The sequence below is a fragment of the Miniopterus schreibersii genome (genome assembly GCF_964146895.1).
Source record: "Miniopterus schreibersii genome assembly, chromosome: 10".
Lineage (NCBI taxonomy): Eukaryota > Metazoa > Chordata > Mammalia > Chiroptera > Miniopteridae > Miniopterus > Miniopterus schreibersii.
In genome coordinates, this window is record NC_138110.1 from 41,993,465 (window position 1) to 42,020,332 (window position 26,868).

The 26,868-nt window shown below is 34.5% G+C and overlaps 1 protein-coding gene across 2 annotated transcripts in view; it reads left to right on the forward strand.

Annotated features, from left to right (window-relative positions):
* The window catches only part of SMCHD1 (structural maintenance of chromosomes flexible hinge domain containing 1), a gene marked incomplete at its 3' end in the record, with an annotated part of 116,322 nt that overhangs the window by 46,122 nt on the left and 43,332 nt on the right, over positions 1-26,868 (forward strand). For both annotated transcript variants that reach the window (XM_081148582.1, XM_081148583.1), the window contains exons 18-28: positions 1,983-2,060; positions 2,137-2,256; positions 5,667-5,811; positions 11,352-11,448; positions 13,137-13,209; positions 15,190-15,329; positions 15,985-16,119; positions 20,626-20,853; positions 23,641-23,789; positions 24,681-24,769; positions 25,783-25,901. In XM_081148582.1, coding sequence (XP_081004708.1) covers positions 1,983-2,060; positions 2,137-2,256; positions 5,667-5,811; positions 11,352-11,448; positions 13,137-13,209; positions 15,190-15,329; positions 15,985-16,119; positions 20,626-20,853; positions 23,641-23,789; positions 24,681-24,769; positions 25,783-25,901 — 1,373 coding nt within the window. The remainder of the gene's footprint in view (positions 1-1,982; positions 2,061-2,136; positions 2,257-5,666; positions 5,812-11,351; positions 11,449-13,136; positions 13,210-15,189; positions 15,330-15,984; positions 16,120-20,625; positions 20,854-23,640; positions 23,790-24,680; positions 24,770-25,782; positions 25,902-26,868) is intronic.

Here is a 26,868-nt window from a genome sequence, read left to right on the forward strand (position 1 = left end):
TTATTGGCCATCTCTACATCTTCTTTGAGAAATGTCTGTTCAGGTCCTTTGCCCATTTTAAAGTCAGATTGATTTTGTTTTTTTGTCTCTCTTTTGTTGCCTTTAAGATTCTTTGTCTTTTTAACATTTGCCATTTTAATTATGATTTGTCTTGGTGTGGGTCTCTTTGGGTTCCTCTTGATTGGGAGTGTCTTTTCTTCCTGAACTTGTGTGACTTTTTTCTTCACCAGGTTAGTGATGTTTTCCTTTAAAAAAAATACACACACACACACATATATATATATTATTAATTTCAGAGAGAGAGGAAGGGAGAGGGAAAGAGATAGAAACATCAATGATGAGAGAGAGTCATTGATTGGCTGCCTCCTGCATGCCCCCGACTGGGGATTGACCCCACAACCCGGGCATGTGCCCTGATCGGAAATCGAACCGAGATCTCCTGGATCATAGGTTGATGCTCAACTGCTGAGCCACTCTGGCTGGGCAGGATGTTTTCTTTCATTATTTCTTCAAACAGGTTCTCTATTTCTTGCTCACTTTCTTCTCCTTCTGGTAACCCCATGATGCGGATGTTGTTATATTTCATGTTGTCCCAAAGTTCCTTTAAACTATCCTGCTTTTTTATTTTTTACCCCTGCCCTAATTGAGTGGTTTTTTCTACCTTGTTTTCCAAATCACTGATTGGACTGTCTGCTTCATCCAGTCTACTTTTAATTCCCTCCAGTGTATTCTTTTTTTATCCTCACCCAAGGATATTTTTTACATTGCTTTTCAGAGAGAGTGGAAGAGGGAGGGGGAGAGAGAGAAACATCAATGTGAGAGAGACACAAGAATTTGTTGCCTCCCACTTGTGCCCAACTGGGGCCAGGGATTGAGCCTGCAACTGAGGTACATGCCCTTGGCCAGAATCCAACCCAGAACCCTTTAGTCTGAGAGCCAACGTTGTAACCACTGAGCCAAACTTGCTAGGGCCCTCAAGTGTATTCTTGAAATTAGATACAGTATTTTTTATTTCTAACTGGTTCTTGTTCACAGTTTCTATTTTATTTTTCATGCTGTTATAGGTCCCACTAAGTTTTTTATAATTCTCAGTGTGTTCCTTGAGCATCTTTATAACCATTACTTTGAACTCTATACTGACAAATTGCTTTCCTCCATTTCATTTAGCTCTTTTTCTGGAGATAATCCTATTTTTTTCATTTGGGGTCTGTTTCTTTGTTTCCCATTTTAGCTATCTCTGTGTTTGCTTCTATGTATTAGATAGATCTGCTATGACTCCCGGTGTTCATGGTGTGGCCTTATGAAGTAGGTATCCTGTGGGACCCAGTGGCACAGTCTCCTTGATCTTCTGAGCTGTATGCTCTCGGAATGTCCTTTGTGTGGATTATGTGGGTCCTCATGTTGTAATTGGGTCTTGATTGCTGTTGGCCCGTTTGTATATGGGATCAATGCTCAGGATGGCTGTGAGACTCAACTCCAGCCACGTCATGCAAGTTATTCTGATGTAGTCCTGATGTGTAGTCTTTGGTTAAAAGTCTCCTCTACAGATAGTCTCCAGTTAGTATTTCAGGGTGGTTGTTCCGCAATATAGCTGTAATATCCAGTTTGGTTCTGGGAGGCTTGGTGAGTAATATCCCCTTACTCTGCTGCTATCTTGAACCCCCACCCATTGAAAAAAAACTTTTAAGGAAAATGAATTTTAATATCAAAATATATCTCTGTATTCTTTTGATTGCCTAATTAAGCTTATTTACACATAATTTTAAAGAATTGAAATAAAGGAACTTAGTGAGCTGAATGAGTAAATTTTCATTATGCTGTTCACTTCCATAGGATAGCTTTAGACCTATCAAAGTTTCAAAATAATTTTTAAAAATTACAGCAAAAAAGAAATATTTGATGCTATTGTGACATTATATGTTCATGTTCTTTATTCAGTTGCACAGGTATAAGTGCTTTTTTTTTTTTTTTCTCTTATTAAGCTTCCAGTGGAAATAAAGAAATCATTTCACATATTAGTCAACATGGAGGAAAATGGCCTTACTGGTTTAAAAAAATGGGTGAGTTATTCTGAATGTTAAAAATCATATCAGTGCGATGTTGACTTGATTTATAATTTCTTTTTTATTTTTCCAGAGAATATTCAAAAGTTGGGAAATTATACATTGAAATTACAAGTTGTTTTGAATGAAAGTAATGCAGACACTTATGCTGGAAGACCACTACCGTCTAAAGCAATTAAATTTTCTGTTAAAGGTAAGCACAATACTAATATATAACTATATGCTAAAGGTGGTATTATAAATTAAGGAGGAATAGATAGATAATTTAGTAAAAGATGTTCAACCAGTTGCCTAACAGTTTTGATCTTAAAGTGACTTTGCAATTCTTGACAATTACATTTCTTTTAAAATTTGAAGACATTGTTTTCTAGCTTTCATTGTTTCTGGTAAAGTCTCTAAAGCTATTCTGATTTCTGACTTTTGCATATAAACTACTCTTTCCCAACTGCCAGGTATTTGGTGAGTCAGTTTTTTTGTCCCAATTTCTGAAATTTTAAATTCTAGGAATTTTTCTTGAATTATTTTGATTTCCTACTCTGTTTTGTCTTTCTGCAATATCTGATATTAAGATGTTGGACCTCTTGACTGATGTACTGATATTCTTTTTTAGTTTCTATCTCTTGGTTTTAATTTTCTACTTTATGTGAGATTTCATTAACATGATGCATTACACTTTCTGTTGAGGTTTTTCCTGCTATCATTTTTTAGTTTCTTTTTTTTTTTAAATTATGTTTTTATTGATTTTAGAGAGAGGGGAAGGGAGAGGGAGAGGAGAGAAACATCAGTGTGAGAGAGAAACATTGGTTACCTCCCTTATGCACCCTGACAGGGGACCAAACTTCCACCCTGGGCATGTGCCCTGACCAGGAATGGAACTGGCAACCTTTTGGTGCGTGGGAAGATGCTCAGTCAACACAGCAACACCTGCCAGGGCTCAATTTTTACTTTCTAAAATGTATTTTTTATTCTGTTTATCCCCTTTTAGTGTATTCTTCTTCTACCTCATGGACTCAGTATCTTTATTCTCTGAGCCTGTTAATAATAGTAGCATTTTTTCTTGAAACTTTTAAACTTTTTTTCCTCCATGTTGATTTTGTGTGTGTGTATTTGGGTCTTTCATATTAGATGCTCTCATATGACTGGTGATTTACTCACATTTAAGAATAGGACATTTGAAAACTTTTATTTTATTTGGGGAGATTATGATGTGGACATTTTTAGGTTTTTCTTTCTTTATTCAGATTCCCCAGAGTGGATGGAGCCTTCCAGTCTCCTGCTAGGCACGGGTAAACACCTGGCTGCCTACATTTTGGGAGCCAAGCTGGGGAAGATTGAGTTTCACATTCAGTATTTAATTTTCACTTGATTTTTCTATTTTCAGTAAACTATGACACTTTTGGTAGTGCTGTTTTCCTCATTCCTTAGACCTACTCTTTTTTATCTTCCCCACATAATAAGCTTCCCCATCTATTGCTGGGGCTGAGGAAGGCAGTTAACTGGCGCTGTGTATTGAAGGGTGGGGATCCATGGAACTGTTTCTTAAACAGACTTCAGCAGGTCTTCCTTTTTTCATTCACTTTCACTCCAATTTGATTCAACCATCCCTGAGATTTTTAGGTGTCCTGTAGAGTGAATTAGATTGGTTCTTTGCTTACTTTGTTGTGATTGAGGAGTTGAGGTTCTTGGGTCTTTCTGCTAAGTGACATTTATCTGTATGTTCTCCAGCTTTCAAATTCTATTACTGCTGTCTTTTTTTTCTGTGTTGCTTTTATAGGTTTAGGCCCCTTTAAGAGTAAAAAAATTTCTGTAGTGTTGTTATTATGGGGTTTTTGAGAAAACTGATGTAAGTGCCTGTGATCACTTTGCCGCCTTTATGAGATAGGCCACCATGGAGATCTTTCCTTTTTGGACATATAAATCTTCCACATTTTTTTTTTTTAATCCTCCCCTGAGGATATTTTTTCCATTGCTTCAGAGGGAGTAGAAGGGGAAGAGAGAGGAGAGAGAGAGAGAGAGAGAGAGAGAGAGAGAGAGAGAGAGAGAGAGAGAGAGAAAAACTGCAGTGTGAGAGAGACGTATTGATTGGTTGCCTCCTGCACGCATCCTGACTGGGCAAGGTATCAAGCCTACAACCATGGTTCCTGCACTTGGCTGGAATTGAACCTGGGACCCTTCAGTCTGCAGGCTAATGCTCTAATCACTGAGCCAAACTGGCCAGGGCAATCTTCCACATTTTTAAAACAGCTGTGGAACACATTCCAGCAGTTTTCTGTTGACAAACATTTTAATTGCTTTCCTTTTTTTTTTTTTTTTTTTTGGCTATTACAGACTATATTGGTTTATGGGGCAAAAAATTATGTTTGCTTTGTGCTAGAATTTCTCTAGTGTGGATACCAAAAAGTAGAATTGTCAAACTGAAGTGCATGTGCTTTAACATTGTAAAGATATATATAGGGTGTCCCAAAAAAATGTATACACACACTTTGAATAATTATAAAGGCAGTATTTAATAAAATACATTTCATTATCAAAATTGAGCTATCAGCTGTTACAGTGTGTATACTTTTTTTGGGACACCCCTATATATTTACTGTCAAATTGCCTTCCCAAAAGGTGTGGTACCCTCACCAACAGAGTGAGAGTTCCAGTTTCCCTATGATCATTCCTGGCCAACCTATATTATTATTTAGCTATTTGGCAGTTAAATTATTTCTTTAATTATTAGGTTATGCACCTCTTCCAGCCTTTATTGGACATTTTATGTCATTTGTGAAAGCCTGTTCATTTGCTATGGCCATTTCAATAGTTAAAGCTGTGGTTCTCAAATTTAGCTTTTATCTGAATCACTGGCAGGGCTTCTTAACAGATTGCAGGGCATCACAGAGTTACTGACTTCGTAGATTTGAGGTGAACCCTAGGATTTGTATTTCTAATAATTTCCCAGGGATGACTGAAACTGTTAGACTAGAGATTATACTTTGAGAATAGCTGGTTTAGAGGAGGTTTTATGTATTCTGGATTTTAATTCTGTGTTGCATGCGTTGCAGATATTTTCTCATATAGGACTTCTAACTTTGTTTATTGTATCTAATAAGATGTAGTTATAGCCCGGCCGGGCGTGGCTTAGCGGTTGAGCATCGACCCAGGATCCAGGCGATCGGGTTTCTATTCCCGGTCAGGGCACATGCCCAGGTTGCGGGCTCGATCAATGACTCTCATCATTGATGTTTCTATCTCTCTCTCTCTGAAATCAATAAAAGATATATTTAAAAAAAAAAAAAAGGTGTAGGTATAAATCTGTTTGTACCTATTAATTATATATTTAATAATGTTTTGCCTTAGTTTTTCCTATGATAGAGTTATAAGCATATTCTTTATTCTAATAATCTCTACTTCTAGAATTTTACTTTTATGTATGGGATAAAATAGAGATCTAACTTTATTAGTGGATTTTAAATATAATTTATGTAATTTTTGCACAGATTTAAAATGCCATCTTTATCATATTTTAATTTCCCGTATATAAATGCATCTGTTTCTGACTTACAATGAGTTTTCTGACCAATGAATTTGCTTTTTATTTTTACCTTTATTTTTTTAAAGAGGGTAAGCCAGAGAAGTTTTCATTTGGTCTTCTGGATCCTCCTTTTCGTGTTGGAGTTCCATTCAATATCCCTCTGGAGTTCCAGGATGAATTTGGTCATACTAGTCAACTAATAAATGATATTCAGCCAGTTCTTGAAGCAAGGTATTTTGAAGTATCAACTTGTATTTGACGTTTAATATTTGCTAAGCATTTACACTCTCTCTCTTTTGTGTGGGGGAGCTTAAATATTTTGTATGTGGTTACCTTCAGTATTATCATTAAAATGTTTAGTGGCTTTTATGATATTTGGGGGATGTATTTAGCTCTAAGCTATCCTCTGTGACTACAGGGTCATGTGTAAATTGACTCGCTAAAATTTGTTTTGACTGAATTTACTGTTAAAGTTCTTTAGGCAAGACTAATAGATCTGTCTTTCTTCATTTCTTTTGGTAAGTATGATATGATGTCTCCTGGTAATTAATTGTTAGTTATAACATGTTTATGTTATTGTTGTTTGCTTAGAAGTTATCATTTAAACTGAGAGATAGTACCTACTAGGTTTTTAACCTGCTAATGCAGTTTATTTTGGTTTGTTTTAAAATCCATAGCAATAAAGTATATGCTTTCCATGTAAATTTGAGTTCTTTCTTAGAATTTGACTATACTTAATAGTTCTTTAGTGTAATATGATTGGCTTATATTAAGAAATAACTCTTAAAAATTTAGCAATTTGTCCGGTGATATAATTGAGGTGGTTCGTTATTTTTCATCACTTCTTTCTGTGGTGCCTAGGAAGAAATTCATCATCAGTTTAAAGAATATGAATGCTAGGTTTTGTAGAGTTGTTTTTTTAACTGCATTGGCTACCAAATTTGACTTTTGGGGACCACTTGTTATATATACTTTCTTTTGTCATCTGTATGTATTTTTTCCCTTATGGTATAATTGTTTACTCTTTCAGTCATTTGAACATGTACTATATTCCAAACATATGCTAACTGGAGATATAGAAGTGAATCAGGACATTGTCTTTGTCTTCTAGAAGCTCACAGATTAGTGAGGTGTAGATTATTTGCTATCTAGATTTATACCATGGTTAGGTTCCTGAAAAGCAATACATAGGTATAAAAAATACTTAAAATTAATTTTACAGATTTATGTTCTCTTAGTATGAAAAAGTGATTCTTGTCTTTTGACATATCACATTCATTTAAATATTAAACAGTAAAGGAAGACTTGAATACAGTTGACCCTTGACCGATGTGGAGATTATGGTCATTGACCCCTACACAATCAAAAATTCGAGTTTAACTTTTTTTTTTTTTTTTTAATATATCTTTATTGATTTCAGAGAGAGGAAGGGAGAGAAGGGAGAGTGAGAGATAGAAACATCAATTATGAGAGTCACTGATCAGCTGCCTCCTGCGTGCCCCTGACTGGGGATCGAGCCTGCAATCCTGGCATGTGCCCTGACCGGGGATGGAACTGTGATCTCCTGGATCCTATGTCGATCCTCTGCTGAGCCACACCCAGCCGGGCACGAGTTTAACTTTTGACTCCCCAAAAACTTAACTAATAGTCACCTGTTAAGTTCAAACCTCACCAATAACATAAACAGTCATTTAACACATATTTTATATGTCATATGTATTATATGCTCTATTCCAATAAAGTAAGCTAGAGAAAAGATAATGTTATTAAGAAAATCATAAGGAAGATAAAATTACATTTACACTATTTTTAAAAATCTGCATATAAATGGACCTGCACCATTCAAGACAATGCTGTTCAAGTGTTAAGTGTACTTAAACATGTTTGTCTAAAAATAAAACACTAAAGCCCTGGCCAGGAAGCTCACTCAGTTGTTTAGAGCATCATCCTGATATGCCAAAGTTGTGGGTTCGATCCCTGGTCAAGGCACATACAAGAAGCAACCAAGGGATGCATAAAATAAGTGGAACAACAAATCAATGTTATTCTCACTCTCTTGCTCTTTGCTCTCCCCCCTTCCTCTCTCTCTAAAAATCAGTCAATAAGTAAAAAATAAATAAAACACTAAAAAGAATCCCATACAGTCACAAATAGTGCATCACTTGACACCTGTAACCGTTAACCTATTATCAGTTATAATTTCCATCGTATCCTGGATAGGATATTCTTACATGTGAAGTCTCTCTCACATACATGTATTGATATTTAAGATTTTGGACTTTTAAAAAAAAATCATAGTGGCATTGCTTTGTGAATTTATCTTCAACAAATTATATATGACCATTGTCTGAGTGGATTTCTTAGATTTTTTTTTTCCAGTGTTAACTTGTATTTTTTAAAATTATTCACATATATTCTCTAAAGAATCAAATAATTTGATAAGGCTTATTATAAAAAAAGAGCAGTTCCTTTTCCTTGTGCCCTCCCCACCCCACCCGTAATCCACATTTCACAAAGTGAACCACTTTCAACTTTTGCACTTGAATTTTTTAGTAACTATTGCCGTATTTCAAGTAACTTTTATATTGCTACTTCTTGATTCTTCAGTGTTAAGCATTATCTGTTGATTTATGGTTATGGAAGATGAGAACATACTCTCTTGACATCACTTCTATTACAAATAAGCCTCCTTTCTGTTTCCTCTTTCAATAAAGTTATATTCTGGCTTGATTAGTAATATAGTGGTTTTTTTATTACAAGTATAAGTAAATGCTAGTCACTTTCTCTGTTGTACAACTTTGTTGTTATACTTTTTCTTTGCTACGTATATTAAAAATTAAACCCTAAATTCTCTGCCAATTATCTGGTCTCTTCTTAAGATGTTTAGGTGCGTAAATAATCTGTTACTTTTATATTCTTGGAAACATCTCTCTTGGAACTTGTGGTGTATTCCAGTCCAGACCAGTTGTTTTTAGGCTCATTAACAGTTGTCATTCTGTGATCTTCCTTCACCTTCATCCTGGGATTTCCTTTGTCTCCTGTATTTGGAAAACATAATTAAAAACAAAACCTACTCCCAGCCTAGAAAACTTCTTCACAGATGTGGAAGAGAAAGAAAATATTGTTGAATAAACATTAAGCCAGAATGTGACATTCATCATAGGCAATTCAGTGAAGAGATTGCAAAGACTGTAGGAAATCTTACACTTTTATATTGATAAGTGGATCCAACCCATTATATTCATGTTTTCAAAACAAATTGCTAAGTATCTTTATGTCTGGATGTGGGGTTTGAAATTTGGACTCAGCTGACTGTAAGGCCCAAGAAACTGGGAGATAGAGCTTTATCTTCATTGATGAGTACACTTCAGAGAGATGGCTCTGAGGTCCCTGAGGAAATATTCCTGAATCATGAATCTGTGAAGTGGCTTATTTTATTTAGCATTTAACCTTTCATAGATCTCCCATTTTCTATAAGCATCCCCATTTTCCTCTCCTTTTACTGAAGCACATTCACTAGTTTCCTAAGAAAGGGGACGTGAGATAAAATTATTGCTCTGCAAACGTCTTTTTTCTAACCTAATGATTGATTAAATTAAAAAATGGACACTATTTTCTGTCAAAATTATGAAAGCATTTCTCCATTTCTGCCTTTGAACTTTTGCTGTTGCTAATAAATTTAAACTTGGTTCATTTTCCTTTTTATGTTTCCTGTGTTTTCTCTTTGGACACTTATAGGGTCTACTTTTTATTCTTAACAGGGCAAAATTTTATAGTGATACATGTCTGTTTAGGTCTCTTCATTATTTGAAGTACTTCATTCTCTACCTTCCATTATCACTGTTTTCTCTTTCTGGGATCCTTATTTATTTGATATTGAACCTTCCAGACTGGTTCTCTTATTTTCCTAATTTTTCTATTTTTCTTAATTTCTGACAGAATTTTCTCAACTTTATCTTTATAACTTTTCCATTGAGTTTTTCCTTTCTGCTATACTTTTAATTTCTAAGATTATTTCTGGTTTTCTGAATGTTCTTTTGTAGCTATTCTTTTTGTTTTATGAATGTAATACTTTTTTTCACTGATAAATAAATGGTAGTTTTTAAAAATACTTTACCTACACAGATAATCTCTGTTGTCTCCAAGCTGTTTTATGTTTTCCTCTCTTTACTACAGGTATCTAGTAATTACTGGTCATCTCCTTATAATTGAGTGCAGAACTAAAGTGCAGATGGGAGACTTGGAGTGTGGGAGATGCTGATGACTATGAACTCCACTATAGGGTGATCTGCTTGTAACACTTTCTTGGAGACCCTGTTGTCAGTATCTTTAGGTCTTTTTTTTCTTGGGCTGGGCTGTTTTCTGGAAGAGAAATCTTTAGTCTCTTGTTTGGAGAGGAATAGTTTGGCGCTCCAGGTTCCTGACCAGTCCAGTAACAAAGCTGGGATGAGAATGGGGATGTGAAGGGCTCAGCATCTACATGCATTTATTCTGGATTACCTCTTCTAATCTCTTTATTATCTTACCCTCTCCTTCAACTTTCCCTTGGTTCAGAGAGTCTCTGCTTTAGCCTTTTTCAGAGAATCATCTTTTAGTCATCTGACAGAAGCAGAGAGGAGAGATCCGGGAATGTAGGTTTTCACAATTATTTACTTACTTGTCTGTCTATTTTGCCTTTCTCTTTTGACCCCACTTTTAGAGATAACTGGTACCACCAATTCCTGAGTCATACACCTGGGAATTCTGTGGTATAGATTGGTTTCCTGCTTTTTCCATTGCTATTTTAGGGTTTAGTTTTTTGTTTTTAGACTACTAAGTCATTCGTTACTATATTCAAGTAAGTTTTGTTGTGCTTGTCTCTTCCTCCTTTCCTCCTTTTCCTTATCTTTCTCTTTCACAGTAAATTAAAGGAATCTCTTTGTTGTCATATTTCTGAGGTTTTATGAGGTCGTGAAAATAGATGTGTGCCTTTAGTGTGCCATCTTCCCCAAGGAGTTTATCTTGTATGCCACTGTGCACCTTTTTACAAACATGTTGTTTAATTTTTACAGTTAATTCAGAAATACTTGTAAATATTTAAATTCCATTCTTCAGAAAAATTAGGCTTTTTCTCCATCATGGTGTACTTTTTCTTTATTTTCTCACCTTACCTCTTGACAGAGTAAAATGTTTACACTCTAAAGATCTGTACATGTTCAAAGGTGATTTAGAAATCAAATTGCCCGTGGTAGTAGATTAGGGATCTCAGTATATAGTCTAACAAGATTACATCCTTACAAGGCTGTACTTGATATTTTGGACTTCATCTAAATTTGCCATTCAGTTTAATAGATGCCAAAAATTCTCTAAAATCCCACTGGGTGAAAGATTTGGCAGAATCCATGGCAAAGTGTGAAGAAATGCTTAAACCTGTCCTATTTGGATTTTTTTTTTCACCCTAGGCCTATACCCATTGTATAGCATTTGCTTATTTCCTACCTTGTATCTTTACAAATTTAATATATGCAGTTTTACATTTACAACATATCTATCATTTGCAGTATTTCGCTTTCTGTTATCATTTATCTATACTTGTTGGATCATTTTTCTGTGGAAAAGAAATTAATAGGAATTTGCTTTTCTCTGCAGTCATTTCTTCCTATTTTAAAAAATACTATTTTATTTTAAAAATGAATTAAACATGTGAATGGCATATGAGAAAATAAAACGCATTTGCAGCTTATTTGTAGGTAATAGAGGAGAAGTTACAAAATAATTTATTTTTTTTCCAGTGGTTTATCTTTACAATATGAAGAAATAACCAAGGGACCGAATTGTGTAATTCGAGGTGTTATAGCTAAGGGCTCTGTAAACTCTTGTCAAGGCAAGGTAAGCATTGTAAATAAATGTTACTGTTGTAAAAATGAAATTATAAACTGAAAATCAAAGAACTTATTTTTGTAACAAGATGACAGTAATGTTGGGTTCTTAGGAATTAATCAAGATCTTGTCACCTGACTTACCATTTACGTCTCTAAGAAAAATCAGCATGTTTGCTACTATTGTTAAACATTTATTAATTAACTATTTTTCCACTGTCTCCATCATCTTTATTTTAGTCTTTTCACATTCAAAGCCATTTTTTAATACAAATATCCAGTACTGTATTGTTTCTTTTGTGTGTGTGTGTGTGTGTGAAGTTTTAATTATAGTTTACTTTCAATATTATTATTATTATTTTATTTTATTTTTTTAAATATATCTTTATTGACTTCAGAGAGAGGACAGGAGAGAGAGAGAGAGAAACATCAATGATGAGAGAGTCACTGATCGAGCCCAACAACCTGGGCATGTGCCCTGACCGGGAATCGAACCCCCATCACCTGGATCCTAGGTCCATGCTCAACTGCTGAGCCACGCCCGGCCGGGCTCAATATTATTTTGTATTGGTTACAGCATAGCGGTTAGACAATCATATACTTTACAAAGTGTTTCCCCTGATACTTCCAGTACTCACTTTTTCTCTCTCTTTTACCGTCTATTTTTGAATTCTTAGAACAGAAACAAATATATGAGAAACTTTAGCTCACTTCTGTAAACATATTTGGTTTGGTATTTGGATAAAAGTGTCTTGGGAGGGATAAGGTTAGGGAAAGTAAAGCCATAAACTTCAGTAAGGTAATTTATTTTCAATTAGGTATATAAAGAACTAATTGATTTATATGACTAAAAGGAACACTATGGCTAATAACTTAAGTAATCATACTCTTTTTTCACTGTATCATTACCTTCAATATATATTTTAAATATTTCCCTCTCAGAATGATGTTTAAAATAGGACATGTGAATTTAAGTACTATATACTGCAGTGTATAATCAAATCAAATTAAAAATCAAGTTTTGTGCTTCCTTCTGAATTTATATTTTATTGGACTAAGAACTTGAATGGAAAATTTGATTTTTATGAGATAAATTTACGAAAACTACTAAGTTTTAAAAAACTTCTCATTTTGAAATAACTTCATGTTTACAGAGGAATTAGAAAGATAGAATACCGAGTTCACATTTACTCTTCACTCAGCTTTCTCTGTTAACACCTTATGTAACCATCCTGTATTTATCCACACTAAGAAATGAACATTGATACAGTACTATTAACAGCACTATGGACTATATTTATATTTTTCCAGTTTATTCACTAGTGTTTTTTTCTTTCCCAGAATCTAATCCAGAATATACTATGTTGTATTTGTAGATTTGTAGATTTTTGTGTTTTTCCACTTGACTATTTTCCTACATTTTTTATGTCAATCCTGATTTTGGTCATTATTCAGAGGTTATGTCTTATAAATCTGAAGAGACTGTTGTCTGTAAAGAAGCAGTATGTAAACTATTTTACCTATATCTCTTAAATACATACGTAAATATATAATTGTATATATAATTTTAGTCAATATAAAATTGCTAAGTAGTTTTTTATAATGGTATGAAAACAAAAAGCAAAAACAAATCAGAACTGAGGTGATAACATACTTAAGTATTTATTTAAGACTTGGATTTGTAAATTTTTTCAACAGAATTTTAATCTGAAGGTTATTCTTCCGGGTTTTAAAGAAGAGTCGCAAATTTTGAAAATTAGATTACTACCAGGTAATATTATTTTAAGAAATATTCCTAATATTTACCTTTTAAATAACATTCTTATAATAATGTATAATGATGCTTTTAAAGGTGAAGTATTATGGTATAAGTCTTGGAAACACATATGAATGTCAAACATAGAACTGACAGAAATGACCAAATAAGAAACAGGAAAACATTGAAGACTTTAGTGAAATTCTAAAAATAACTTTGGGAGGAAAATTTGAATACTGAAAATTTTTTTGGGAACTATTTTTAGGGCTATACTTATTAGGCTTATATTAGAACTGGATCAGTACTTTACCTTTTCTGAAACAACTGTGATGATTTTGTATTTTAAGAAAAAAAGTTTCTCATGTATTTATGTTGTTAACTTGATAATGACTTACCAGTTTGGAAGTGAAGTTACATTAAAGTTACACAGGGTAGAAAATGATGGCTAATTTGAGGGACAATCTTATTTTAGAGATTCACAGAGTATATTCTAGACTCAACCCTTCTGGGTTTGAATCTAATCTGACACTTATGAGCTAGGTAAACTTATATGTGTCAGTTTCTTCATGTGTAAAATGAGAATATTTATTTTCAGAGTTGTGGGGATTAAATGAGTTAATATAGGCAACCCTTCCTTTGCACAGTTCTATGGTAACTGAATGGAGGACCCAGTTTCAATATGAATGAGGTTCTCAACACAGTACTGCTCAAAGTGAGAACTGCATGTGCTTGTAAAATGCCTAGAACGGTGTTTGGGATGTAAGTTTTAGCTCTGATATTAATGATACCATGATTATATCTTTATATCTGATCTTTTGTACTGGTTTTAAGTGAAAAGAAACATTGGCTATTTTATTTCCTTTTACAAATTCCAGTAGTTTGAGATTTCCCCCAAGCATGAATTGATAAAGATGTAAAAATTGGTACATTAGTAAAAGTATAATAAAGTATTACATATTAATAAACACATAATGCTTTTATTTGAGAAATTAACTAAAAGTATGGATTAGTAACGAGGTGGTTCTGACATTGTTTTAGAATTCAAGAGTGAAAGTGATCAAGTAGGAAGTAGCACTGTATAGTGATAATGGTCAACAGTTTTCATATTACAGACCAGAACTTAAACCCGTGTCTGCTACTCTCTAGCTGTTTGGCCTGGACAGGATACTTAATCTCTCTAGATCCCAGTTCCTTGTCTATAAAATAGGGACAATAATATTACCTTCTTTATTAAGATCATTGTGAGGATTATATGAGAATAGTACTTTATTAAAATTTAATGTGTTTGGCATATAGTAAAAAATACTAACTAATAATATTGTAAAGTAAAATAAATGTTTATGGTAACTGTTCTTTATACACTTGTGTTACCAGCATTTAGCGTAAATTGAATTTGAAAAAATCAGTGTTTATAGAGACATCAAGTCACCTTGCTACAGAAGTATAAAACCCTCTTTTATTAATCTTAGAGGAAGCTTGTGTTGTAATTTGCTTATGACAGCAAAGTAGTGAGCAATCTAATAAAATTATCTCATTATATCATTACACAAACTGATCCTTTGAACATTATTACTTAAAACAGGCTTGTAGTTACCTGTGCCTGAGAAATCAGTCATTGTATAAAGTTTGTTAGTAAATAAAAATGTAGTTTATTAAATAAACTTTGCTTTTCTTCTTGAATGCTTTTCCCCCAGAACCTATTTTAAGAATGTATGGTGTATAGGTGATTTCTAGCATGAGTTATCACTGTGTCATATATTCGTTGCATAAAACTAAGTCTACACATCAGACATTTTTATACAGTTGAGACAACTCTGCTCATATGTAGAATTTATGCAGTTGGGGGATATAAATGATAAAACATAGATATTGGTTAGTTTTTGTCTTAGCATTATTTATAAAATATTAAACATTGAAATGTTAAAAATGGTTTCTTTTGCTTTTTCAATATTTCAGTCTTAGAAACTTGAATCTTTCGTTATAATTTTCTTGTAGGTCCCCCTCATCGACTGAAAGTGAAACCTGATTCTGAAATTTTAGTTATAGAAAATGGAACAGCTTTCCCATTTCAGGTAGAAGTTTTGGATGAATCAGACAATATAACAGCACAACCAAAATTGATTGTTCATTGTAAGGTAAGCTATTGTAAGATAAAGAATATGTAGATTTTATTTTAAATCCCATTGTAGTAAATGGAAATGACTGTATCTTTTAGCTGCTTTTTAGTAAGTCATATAGTATCTGTGTCTTTAATGATTATCCCATGGAGAAATTTGTGGGATATCTCATTGCCAATAGTTTTCAGGATCCCTAGGCCAGTAAAAATGTAAGCTATGCTGAGTTTCCTAAAGAAATTTATGAACTAAAGATTCCTCTCCTCTCCTTCCTTGGTTCATTCACCTTATTTCAGGTGAAGTATTTAATTTATGAATAAGATGATAGAACTATTCCTCAGTATTGGGGATGGATGGATAAACGAAAATGACTAAAAGGAAAGGAAAACCCAAATAGTTTGTGTAGTAAAAAAAGAAAGAATAGTGAGTGGTTGAGGGAATCGGATTTTCTTCCAAAACAGATAAATTTTACCTAGAAATATAGAAAATTAACTTTTTTTTACTCAGAAATTCCCTAGAATATTAGTGAATTCTACTTAGAATTTTCTAATTTATTGCCAGAAATAGTAGCTGTAGTGAAGTGCTTGAAAATTTATTTAATAATTTCATAATTGAAATTATTTAATAATACATTACAGTTATTGAGGTATTAAATTATTTTTTATGTTTCTAATAGTTTTTAGGTGCTCCTAATCTTCCACTCTATACTGTGGATTGCAGTAGTTCTGGAACCAGTATTTTATCAGGATCTGCAATTCAAGTTCAGAATATTAAAAAAGACCAGACGCTTAAAGCTAAAATTGAAATACCTGTAAGTTGTTATTCATTGCTATTATATTGTCTTCATACAAATATCCTTTAAGAGGTTTATAATAAATTCTGTAAAGTTGTTTGACTTTTAAAAATGAGGTATTAGAGGAAACAAGATGGTGGCATAAGTAGCAGCTGCACCCTCGGCCTCCCGCAGCCACATCACAATTACAACTAAAATATGGAACCACCATCACTCAGAGCCTCCTGAAATCTGGCTGAACAGAAGCCCTACAACCAGGGAACTGAAGAAGCACGGAGACCTGTGGGAGGGGCAGAGACCTGGGCGGATTGGGGCTGAACCCCGGAGATGTGGCCGCAGGCCCACACCTGGTGCCGTGGGTAAACCCGGGAGGGACATCTCGACGGTGGAGGTTTCCCGGAGGAGTGAGGGGTCCCAGCCCCACATCAGGCCCCCAGCCCAGGGCTCCAGGGCCAGGAAGAGACGTCCCCACAACTCCGGGCTGTGAAACCAGCGGGGACTGTCACTGAGGGTCCCTGAGGCTGTGGGAGTCCCAGGCAGCTCCTCTTAAAGGGCCCGCACATGGACTCACTCAGACACGCTCCCTCTGAGCCCCATCGCCAGGCAGCAGCTTGAAGGGAACCTGGGACACTTGGGGAGGAACTAACCTCCCCTGAAATTGGGGTGAGAGGTGGAGGGGCAGCCTCTTCCCAGGCAGAAGGGCTGGCAGAGGCCATTCTTCCTTTGGCGAGCCCTCCTTGCACGGAGCCCGCAGGAATGCGCCATATTTGAATCTCAAGCACCTGACTCACACCTTTGGCTCTGCCCCGGTGATTCCTGGAGGCCCCGCCCCTCCCTAACTGCAAGCTCATCCAAGCCATTTCCAGTGACTTTTCTGTGCAAGTGGCCTCTTGAGCCCTATGCTTAGGACTTTCCTAAAATCTCTCAAACAAGCAGCAGTGTACCCCATACAGCTTGATAAGTGGCCCCAGGCCTGGCACTAGGGGCACCCTGCATTGGCTCATAGCTTGGCCTCTCCTGGACACCTCCAAGCCCAGCACAGGTAGCAGCCAACTACGGTTTGCTGTGTAGCTTATACTGGGTGGCCCTGGGCAAGGCACTGGCAGAGGCTGACTTTGCACCTCCAGGGAGGCCCCAGAGACAGTGCACCTGGTGGTCAGACTCGACCATGCTGGATTACAACCCTACCACATCCACGAGTGACACACTCAAGGGGGGCACTTGGTGAACACCAAAGTCCCACTGAAGTAAATCCTGCTCCATAGGGGTGTCTCCAGCACAGCAGCTCTTTGGCTGTAGTTGCAGCTGGTCCTCACAGCTGCTTGGCCAGGGGGTCAGTTCCTCCCAGTGATGTCAACAGCAACCAAGGCTCAACTACAACAGGACAGTGCACACAGCCCACACAGTGGAGCACCTAGAAGGCCCAGCTCAGGTGACTGGGGAAGCTGAGCCACTGGAACCTACAGGACACCTACTACACAAAGCCACTCTACAAATTCCTGGAGACATAGCAGCTCCACCTAATACATAGAAACAAACACCTGGAAGCAGCCAAAGTGGGGAGGCAAAGAAACATATCACAAAGGAAAGAACAGAAGAAATCTCTAGAAGAGGAACTAAATGAAATAGATCCAAGCAAGCTAACCGATACAGAGTTCAGAATTATGTTTATAAGGATGCTCAGCCATATTAGTAAGAATATGATGAAAATAACTGAGAAAATCAATGACATAATAAAGTACCAATTGGAAATGAAGGCTACACGAACTGAAATTAATAATTTACAGAGAACGAACAGTAGAGTAGAGGGCGCTGAGAACAAATCAGCAGTTTGGAACATGAGGAAACAAAAAACACCCTACCAGAAGTGCAAAAGAGAAAAGAATCCAGAAATATGAAGATAGTATGAGGAGCCTCTGGGGCAACTTCAAGAGGCTCAACATTCATATTATTGGGGTGCCAGAAGGAGAAGAAGAGAGCAAGAAATTGAAAACCTATTTGAAAAAATAATTACAGAAAACTTCCCCTACCTGGGGAAAGAAATCGACTTTACAAGTCCAGGAATCACAGTGGGTTCCAAACAAGAGGAACCCAAAGAGGCCCACAGCAAGACACATCATAATTAAAATGCCAAAGGTTAAAGACAAAGAGAAAATGTTAGAAGCAGCAAGAGAAAAGCAGTTAGTTACCTACAAGGGAGCCCCCATCCGACTGTCAGCTGATTTCTCAATAGAAACCTTGCAGGCCAGAAGGGAGTGGCAAGAAATATTCAAAGCATGAAAAACATGGAACTACAACCAAGATTACTGTACCCTGCGAAGCTGTCATTTAGAACTGAAGGTCAGATAAAGAGCTTCACAGGTAAGAAAAAGCTAAAGGAGTTCATCACCACCAGACCAGCACTACAGGAAAAGTTGACGGGTCTTCTTAAGAAGAAGCTAATGAACAAAAGAATCTGACAACCTGAACAGATCCAGAGACATTGATGCATGCAACAGATGATCATATTTCAGAGGAAAGAGGGAAGGGGAGTGGAGGGTGGGAAGAGATCAACCAAAGAAGTTATATGCATATATGCATAACCATGGACACAGTCAATAACAGGGTAAAGGCCTGGGGAGGGGCTGGGAGCAAGGTGGAGAGGGTCAATTGGGGGGGGAGGGGATACCTGTAATACTTTCAACAATAAAGATAAATTTTTAAAAAAATAAAATGAGGTATTTGCAGCTTTTTTAGCCAAAGGGGAAAAAAGGCAGCATGAAATGGTATAGTGAATAATTTAACATTTTATATCAGATATTAGTAATTTTCTTGACCAGACCTTTTACATATCTGTAGCATTATGGATTTACATATTTCCAAAATTATTTTTTTCTGACATAAAATTTTGACAGTTGTGTCAGTTTTATTTTTTATAGTTTACACTTGTTCCTTAGAAAGTTTGGAAAATGTTTCCACTTAAACTACCAATGAAGGACTATAAGCATTTAATTTGTATGTATAATTTTAAAAAATGAACATAGTTTTTAATTTCATATAAAGAGATTTCTATGTTAATATTCCCATAGGACACCTTTTATTGGATATACATCATGGCTGAAGGTGAAGCCAGCCTGATATAAGCAATTGATCCCCTAAGGTTGCTAAATGGGATAACAAATATTTGAACAAGTAAAATACTTAAAAGTGATTGATATAGTACATAATGAATATCCTAATTCCAGTTGATTGATATTTTCCTATTAATTATACATCAAATAACCTTTTGAGCCTCAAAATGGTAGAAGACAGCTTTTATTTTTTTTAATTAGAATAAGATGATTTTATTCTTAATTATTATCTTTTCAAGCTGGTTGTTTTTGATAATCTTCAAATACTTGTTATGCATTTTCTTTTTTCAATAATATGGCCAACTTATTTTGAGCGTACTCTCAGGAAGATTCAGGAAGAAAAGATTTGGATTTAGAGAGGAATTTGGGCTTGGAAGCAAGAGTAACAAATTATTAGGGGTTATGTAAATGCAGAGCATCAACAGACAGAACACCGAAGAATCCAGGTCAGTTAAGACGAAGACCAAAGTATATCATGTAATATGCAGTTAGAAAATGTTATCCAAAGGCAGTGACTCTTGAGTTTGAGTCAGGCAAAAAAAATATGCATATGATGGAGGATGGATTGTTTATCTGATATTCTGAGAGGTAGGAATTCTGATTATGTCATTCATGTGGATGGGCTTTGATAGGAATTACTGTAACCAATGAAAAAAGAGGCATGAGCTAAGAAAGATTGTAAAGGTATTTTAGGCTTAGGCTTTTTTTGAATTTTGTTTATTTGTGCCATGTATTATACCTAGATTATGAAATAATAATGTAAGATTTTAATTTCTTGTGCCTAAAATCAACATATACAGCTTAATCCAGCTCACCTTGACTGGTCTGTGGAACACTGATGTACCCATAATAAATTATAAATATGCCAGCCTAGTCTTCAGGACGTCTAGGATTCTTATCTAGCTATAAGCAAACTTGTCTACTTATTCCACTTAATAATGAATTGTAAAAACACTAGTGTAACCAATATCATTAAATAATATTCTTGATGGCAATTATTGGTCCTAGATTTTATTGAAAGTTTTTAATTTCTTACATCTATATTCTTATTAATGAATGTTAGTTACCAAGTCCATGTCATGTGATTAAAATTTTACAAGTTTGTGGCACTTACAAGTAAATTTACAAATAAGAGGAAAGGAATCTTTTTAAGTCCAAACATGCTAGTTTTTTTGTGTTAAGAAAGTGTCCATTATCTTTATTTATAACTTAATGGTATAAGATATGAAATTGTTAGTAGTATAATATACTCTTAATTACAAAACACATGAATGTTAATAGTATATAAGATCTTCTATAATACTGGAGTAAATTTTTAAGCAGTGTAATAAAACCTTCACCATTAAAGCCAAAAACTGTGTTTTAAAAAAGTACAGATGTCAGTCAGCGTATATTGGTTTTCTTCTCTTCCTAGAGTTGTAAAAATGTGGCACCTGTGGAGAAAACTATTAAGTTGCTTCCCAGTAGCCATGTTGCAAGATTACAGATATTCAGTGTGGAAGGACAAAAGGCAATCCAGATCAAACATCAAGATGAAGTTAATTGGATAGCAGGCGATGTTATGCATAATCTTATTTTTCAAATGTATGATGAAGGAGAAAGAGAAATCCATGTAACAGCAGCTTTAGCAGAGAAAATTAAAGTAAGTATCTCAAGCAGATTGATTATTTTTAAGACTTTTTACTTTATGCTTGGAAGACTGTGAACAAGAAGGTTTATAGGGAGCCTCTAAGAAGAATCTTATCACAGAAAAATACCACTATTTAAAATTCCAGGCTAAATAAGAATTTTTTCATGTACTAGATTGAACTATGAATGATTCATGTGTGACAAATGATTTTCTCACTTAAACCAAATTCCAGTCTTTGGTGTTTTGTTTAGTTGACACTACCTGGCCAGCTATATTTCTGTATCCACAATCAAGATCACCAACTTACCAAAGCAATCTATAGCTATTCTGAAGGCACTAAATAAAAGGTCTGGTAAAGGTAAACAATGAAGCAGTATTAATTATACAGCATCCTGATTTGGCCATTTGAAATTGGTGTAACACTTGCTAAAAGCATAATCTTAGAAAACAATTTGATTGATTCTCAGTAGCTTTAGGTGGTTCTCATCAGTCTGCTGTTATTTGAATGTATCATTTGTACCTAGATAGGGTGAAAATCTATATGTTGAAACTTAACATCTCACTTAACAGACACCCAAATCAAAATGGTTAGCTTGTTATCACATAAAGTAGATTGCTTACTCCTTTAAAAGTACAGTCACTTTTGCTATAAGGAAACTCATAAAGCCCTGAAAATCATTGTACTGTGTAAAATGGTGCAATAAAAAGCACAGGGTTTATGGGAAAATGGGAATTAGAGGCACGACACTCAAATCTCATCAGTCACCCATTAAAAAAAAGAAAAGGGAAACTAATAGCAAAAAACAGTAGTAATAGTGCATATTAAGTGGTTCAGAAATCCATTACCATTATAAGAAATATGTGAATTTACTTGTGGAAGTGGGTGCAGGAAGGGTTGCAGCTTGTGAGCTACTATGAAGTGGTAGAAATTCCACTAGATGTGGACGTTTGGCTCAATACACATAATTGGCTGAGGTGGCTGGTAGATGTTTGAGGTGTATTGTTTTATATATTCTGTATGTCTTGGTTCAACTGGGTACAGTTTTCTGTGATTAACTATTGTAAAGTAAAATTTGTTTGATACTCAGATTTTCCCCTCTTGTTTTAATTGCGTTAGAAGAAGCATTTTCAAAATTAGCATTATAGCAGAACAACCAACCTTTCCCCTTGACATTCATAGAGAAATACTCAAATCTCATGTGAGAAATTAATTCTCTAAAACTCCAGGTTTATTTAAGGCACTTAAAGATAAATATACCCCCATCTCTGGAAGACCAGCATTTGTGGACCCTTATGTAAGGGATTCCAATTAACTAAATATTTGGACAGTTGCTTTTGTAGGAGAGGATTTAGAACTTACTGTTTTGTATTATCATATCCTATAGTCATCTTGAATTTCCAAGTACAGGATCTTATATTTTAAAAGCATTCTTTAACCAGGGGTTCAGCTGACCTTATTTTAAAAATCTTATTTGGAATAACCTTGTTCCAGCAGTTTATGTTTTCCCTCATTAATGAGGGAAGGGAGGATTAAGAGGGAAATAATCCTGAAAGGAAGGCACACATCATTTTTTTTCTGTATCAGCAGGTTTGAAGGTGAGTGGTTTAAAAGTGGTGCCAAGGAACCTGGCTTCTAAACTGGTTCCACATTCTTTTTCTCACTGAGGTTAAGAAGACACATTAACTGGAGAGCCTCTTCCTGTATATAACTTTCTTTTTGCCATTCTCTGAGCTTGTGGCCTGCATTTGACACATTTATGCCTCAAATCTAGTAGTTATGTTTTTCTTGGGTTCCAGATATTTTAAAACATGCACCTCTTTATTGACAGTAAAAGATATTAAATACTGTTATTTTATTAAATTAAATGTATAGTCTTTAAAGTGGTTTTTGTGATCTTTAGAGAATTCTCCAATATTAAGAAAAGTCAACCCAAACTGAACTAGGAATTTATTGAAGGGATAACACAGTTTTTTGTGTAATTCCTGCTTGCTTCTATTATTTAAAAAAAATATATGGTAAAGAATAAGTGAGAATGAAAGATGGTTTAAAAAGATTAAAAGGTGACTAAGAAGATTAATTAGAACAGCATAAACTGGAATGAAAATATTAGGATACCAATGATTTAAGAATCACAACTGTCAAAGGCTAAGAGCAGAGAGGAAGTTGAGCTAAAATATTCTTAAATAGAAAGGATTGGAAATTTAAAAGTAGGATAGAGTTGAACAATCAACTTTAAAATATGGATCCAGTAACAAATTAACATGGAATGTAAGATGCAAAATTAAAATAGAGCTAAAAGCATTCAAGAATGAATTAAGGTTAAAAGGTGGCTAGAGGTAATTATATCAGTAGGCATAATTTCCGTGTTTTCATCTTGCTGAACAAGGGTCTACCAAAAATCTCTTCAAAGTCTGTATTAAGAAGATTCTTTTTAAAAAGTGAAAATTACCTTTCAGTATTGATCATGTAATTTGACCTATATATTATTTTTAAACCATAATTATCACAGTGATAATCTTATAAAAAAAAATCTAAAGAAATGACTTAAGAATTTTTATTTTATTGCATTGAAAGATATGGCAACATTGACAGCAAAGACAAAGAAGAAGATACTTTTTTGTCATATTAATATGTGATCCACCATCATTCTGGTCCTAACGGGGACTTCTTTTTTCCCAGAGAGAGGGCAAGTGGGTTATAATTTAACTTTAAGTGTCTTCACTTAGTAAGATAAGTGTCAGTAGGAGGGTATTAAACTAAGCTTTTCATTATTCTTAAGTATGTAATTTTTCTCATAGGTTAACTGGACTCCTGAGATTAACAAAGAACACTTGCTACAGGGTCTGCTTCCTGATGTACAAGTACCAACATCTGTAAAAGATATGCGCTATTGCCAGGTTTCTTTCCAAGATGATCATGTGTCTTTGGAAAGTGCATTTACAGTAAGGTTTGTGGACATATTACATGTGGAGGTATTTCAAAATTCAGCATATGGCAACAAAAATACTTTTCTTAAAAACACACATGTAAAAGTTGTTTTTAATGTAGAAAATATCACAATTTCTATGGAATGTGGTAGGTTGTCTTTGGAATAAAGCTTCACTAGAGATGATGATTAGTTTTTAATATCACTATAACCCTGTGCTTAATTGGCCCTCTAGTATCTGTAAGAACCAGAACTTTCATTAAAGGAATGTCATCCTAGTGCAAGCAACAGTGAAAACACCTGCAAAATACAAAATATACAATCTAATCAGTCAATGTATTGTTCAGAAGGAAAAATTCTTTCTTTGATTAGTGATGAGTGTCAAAGCTGAGTCCAACCAGACCCAATATATAGAACTGATAGAAAAGGGGAAGACAGATAAATATATTTAAAAACTTATCTTTCACCCTGGCTTGTCACTTCCTTGGCCATCTCTTTTTCTGGTAACCTCTTTCACTTTAATTCCTCTATCCATATTCATACTATTTCCAACACTTCAAATAGCTCCATGTTTGAGATAAAAGTTTCAGATTTACTACTTTCCAACTATAGCCAGATCTCTTAATGAATTATTCTTACCCTTCTTTTCTTTTTCAGTGTTCTATTATAATTTCTTCTTAATCCAGCATAGATACTGTGATTTAACATTTACATAATGTTTTTTTTCTACCAGTATTCTCTACTATCTTTGTAAACTGTCTTTATTTACTCTTGGGTTATTTGGAGGGGTATTATTGCCTTAAGTTTTAGAAAGTGAGTGATACATATATCTTTAGCATATTGAAACTACTATAATTTTTTGCTGCAGTGAACGGTGTGACTAAAACCTTTCAACTTGTTAACCAATTTCAGACCCCTACCTGATGAACCTAAACATCTAAAGTGTGAGTTGAAAGGAGGAAAAACAGTACAGATGGGCCAAGAGCTTCAAGGGGAAATAGGTTAGTATGTCCTGCTTTTTTTTAAAAAAAAAACAAAACTTATATAATATGTACTTATGTTCATGTTTTGACGTACTTAATCTGAAAGGAAAGCTTTGGCTTTATATACAGGCTGACATAACTGTGAAATCAGTTTGGTAAAAATAGTTTGTTGGAGAAATGTTGGCTTTTTCTAAAAGTAATAATAGCTCCTATTAAAAGTGTAAAGTAAATATATCAGTGAATACATATGTATCCTATATTTATTTTTCATATATCTAGAACAGCGGTTTCAACCTTTTTCATCTCTTTTACACATAAACTAATTACTAAAATTCTATAGCACACCAAAAAATATGTTTTGCCTATCTGACAAAAAAAATAGGTATAATTTTGATTGATTTACAAAAACAAGAATTAGTAATTACCTACCCTTTTTGCTCCAAAGTGACTTTTTAAAAAGTCAGGTGCTACCTACACTTGTATGTAAGGATTTCTGGTACTAAGAATTAGCCAGAAACAACCTTATTATGCGATGTGATCAATAAGATGCAACTCTGTTATATGATCTATATACTTATGGTTCAAGACAGGACATTCACAGCTGATGGCCACTGTTGTGTTCGCCAATGTCATTTTTTAATTTGACAATCTAAGGGAAAAGAGGTTAGTGCCCCTGACTAAATAGTCAGGTATTGCATGTTTTACAAATTCTTGGAGCACACCGTGTCGTGGCACACTAGTTGAAAACTGCTGATCTAGAATATTATATAATACTAAATTATTTTCTTCACATTTTCATGATAAAAATCTGGTTAACATCAGCATCATTTTAATTATATAAATACAAATGTACTTATGTATATTCTTTGTTTTTGTAGTGATTATAAGAGAAGTGAGTATAAATATAAAAATACAAAAGTGAACAAAGTGAGTTTCTAGGCATAATTTTATTGAAGTATATAAATATATTATATATAGATATTTGTACCTTTTATTAAAGATTACAGTTTAAAATTAAACTTTTCTTTTAGTTGTAATAGTTACAGATCAGTATGGAAATCAGATTCAAGCATTTTCACCAAGTTCCTTATCTGCCTTGGGAATTGCTGGCATTGGACTCGATAGCTCACAGTTGAAAACTACCTTTCAGGTATGGCTGCTTTTCATAACAATTGGCTTATGCTGTTGGTTTACATTTAACAAAATTTGGGGGAAACTAAGATAGCTAAAAGAAATTTGATTTTAGTGTTTACAGTGAAAAATCATAAAAAGCATTAAAAAGTTTTTTTGTAATTAAAAATTTTGAGCATATGCAAAAAATAGAATAAATAGTATAAGTAATTCCCACATTCCCATCTCTCAGCTTCAACAGTCATTACTTCCCTCCTTTATCATTTTGAAGCAAATTCCATATATCACAACATTTCATCCATAAATACTTGGATATGCATATAAAGGCAGTTTTTCATGCAGCTATTTAAATAAAATTTCTAAGTGCTCACACCCTGCATTAAAGTAATTGTGAAAGTTTACAACTGTGTAGTTAATTGAGATTAGTTTGAAAAATAAGAATTGTGGTACAGTTACTTCAGTTTAAAACAGGCAGACACGATGTATTCTACTTAGAGAAATCAAAGACAGTTTTTGGGAAAAAGACATGTTGGAGTTGGACCTTCAAGGAACCTGCCAGAACAGAATAGGTGAAAGAGGAGGAATTCTAAGACTCAAGTAAAGTCGAGTCCATTTAGAGCATTTAATGCCTTTTAAACTCCTTCCTTTTAGATGCTTCATTACAGTTTTTACCTGATAGATAAGCGTAAGAATAGCCTCCTTGTTGCCCTTCCTAACTAGAGTTTCTGTTTCCACTAATCTGTTACACTATTATTTTCTAGTTTTGAGAACACCACGTTCATTATATCTTCGTACTGCTTAAGAACTTTAATGATGTTTTGTTCACTATACAGAGATAAAGTTTGCTCTTTGACTTTCAAGTTCTTCAGTTATCAAGCTTTCTCCTTTGTATAAAGGAAATAAGAAGATAACCGTGCTTCTGCTGTTAAGCATGAACAATCTGCTTCCTACCACTTTATGCAGACTCCCATACTCTTTCACTGATT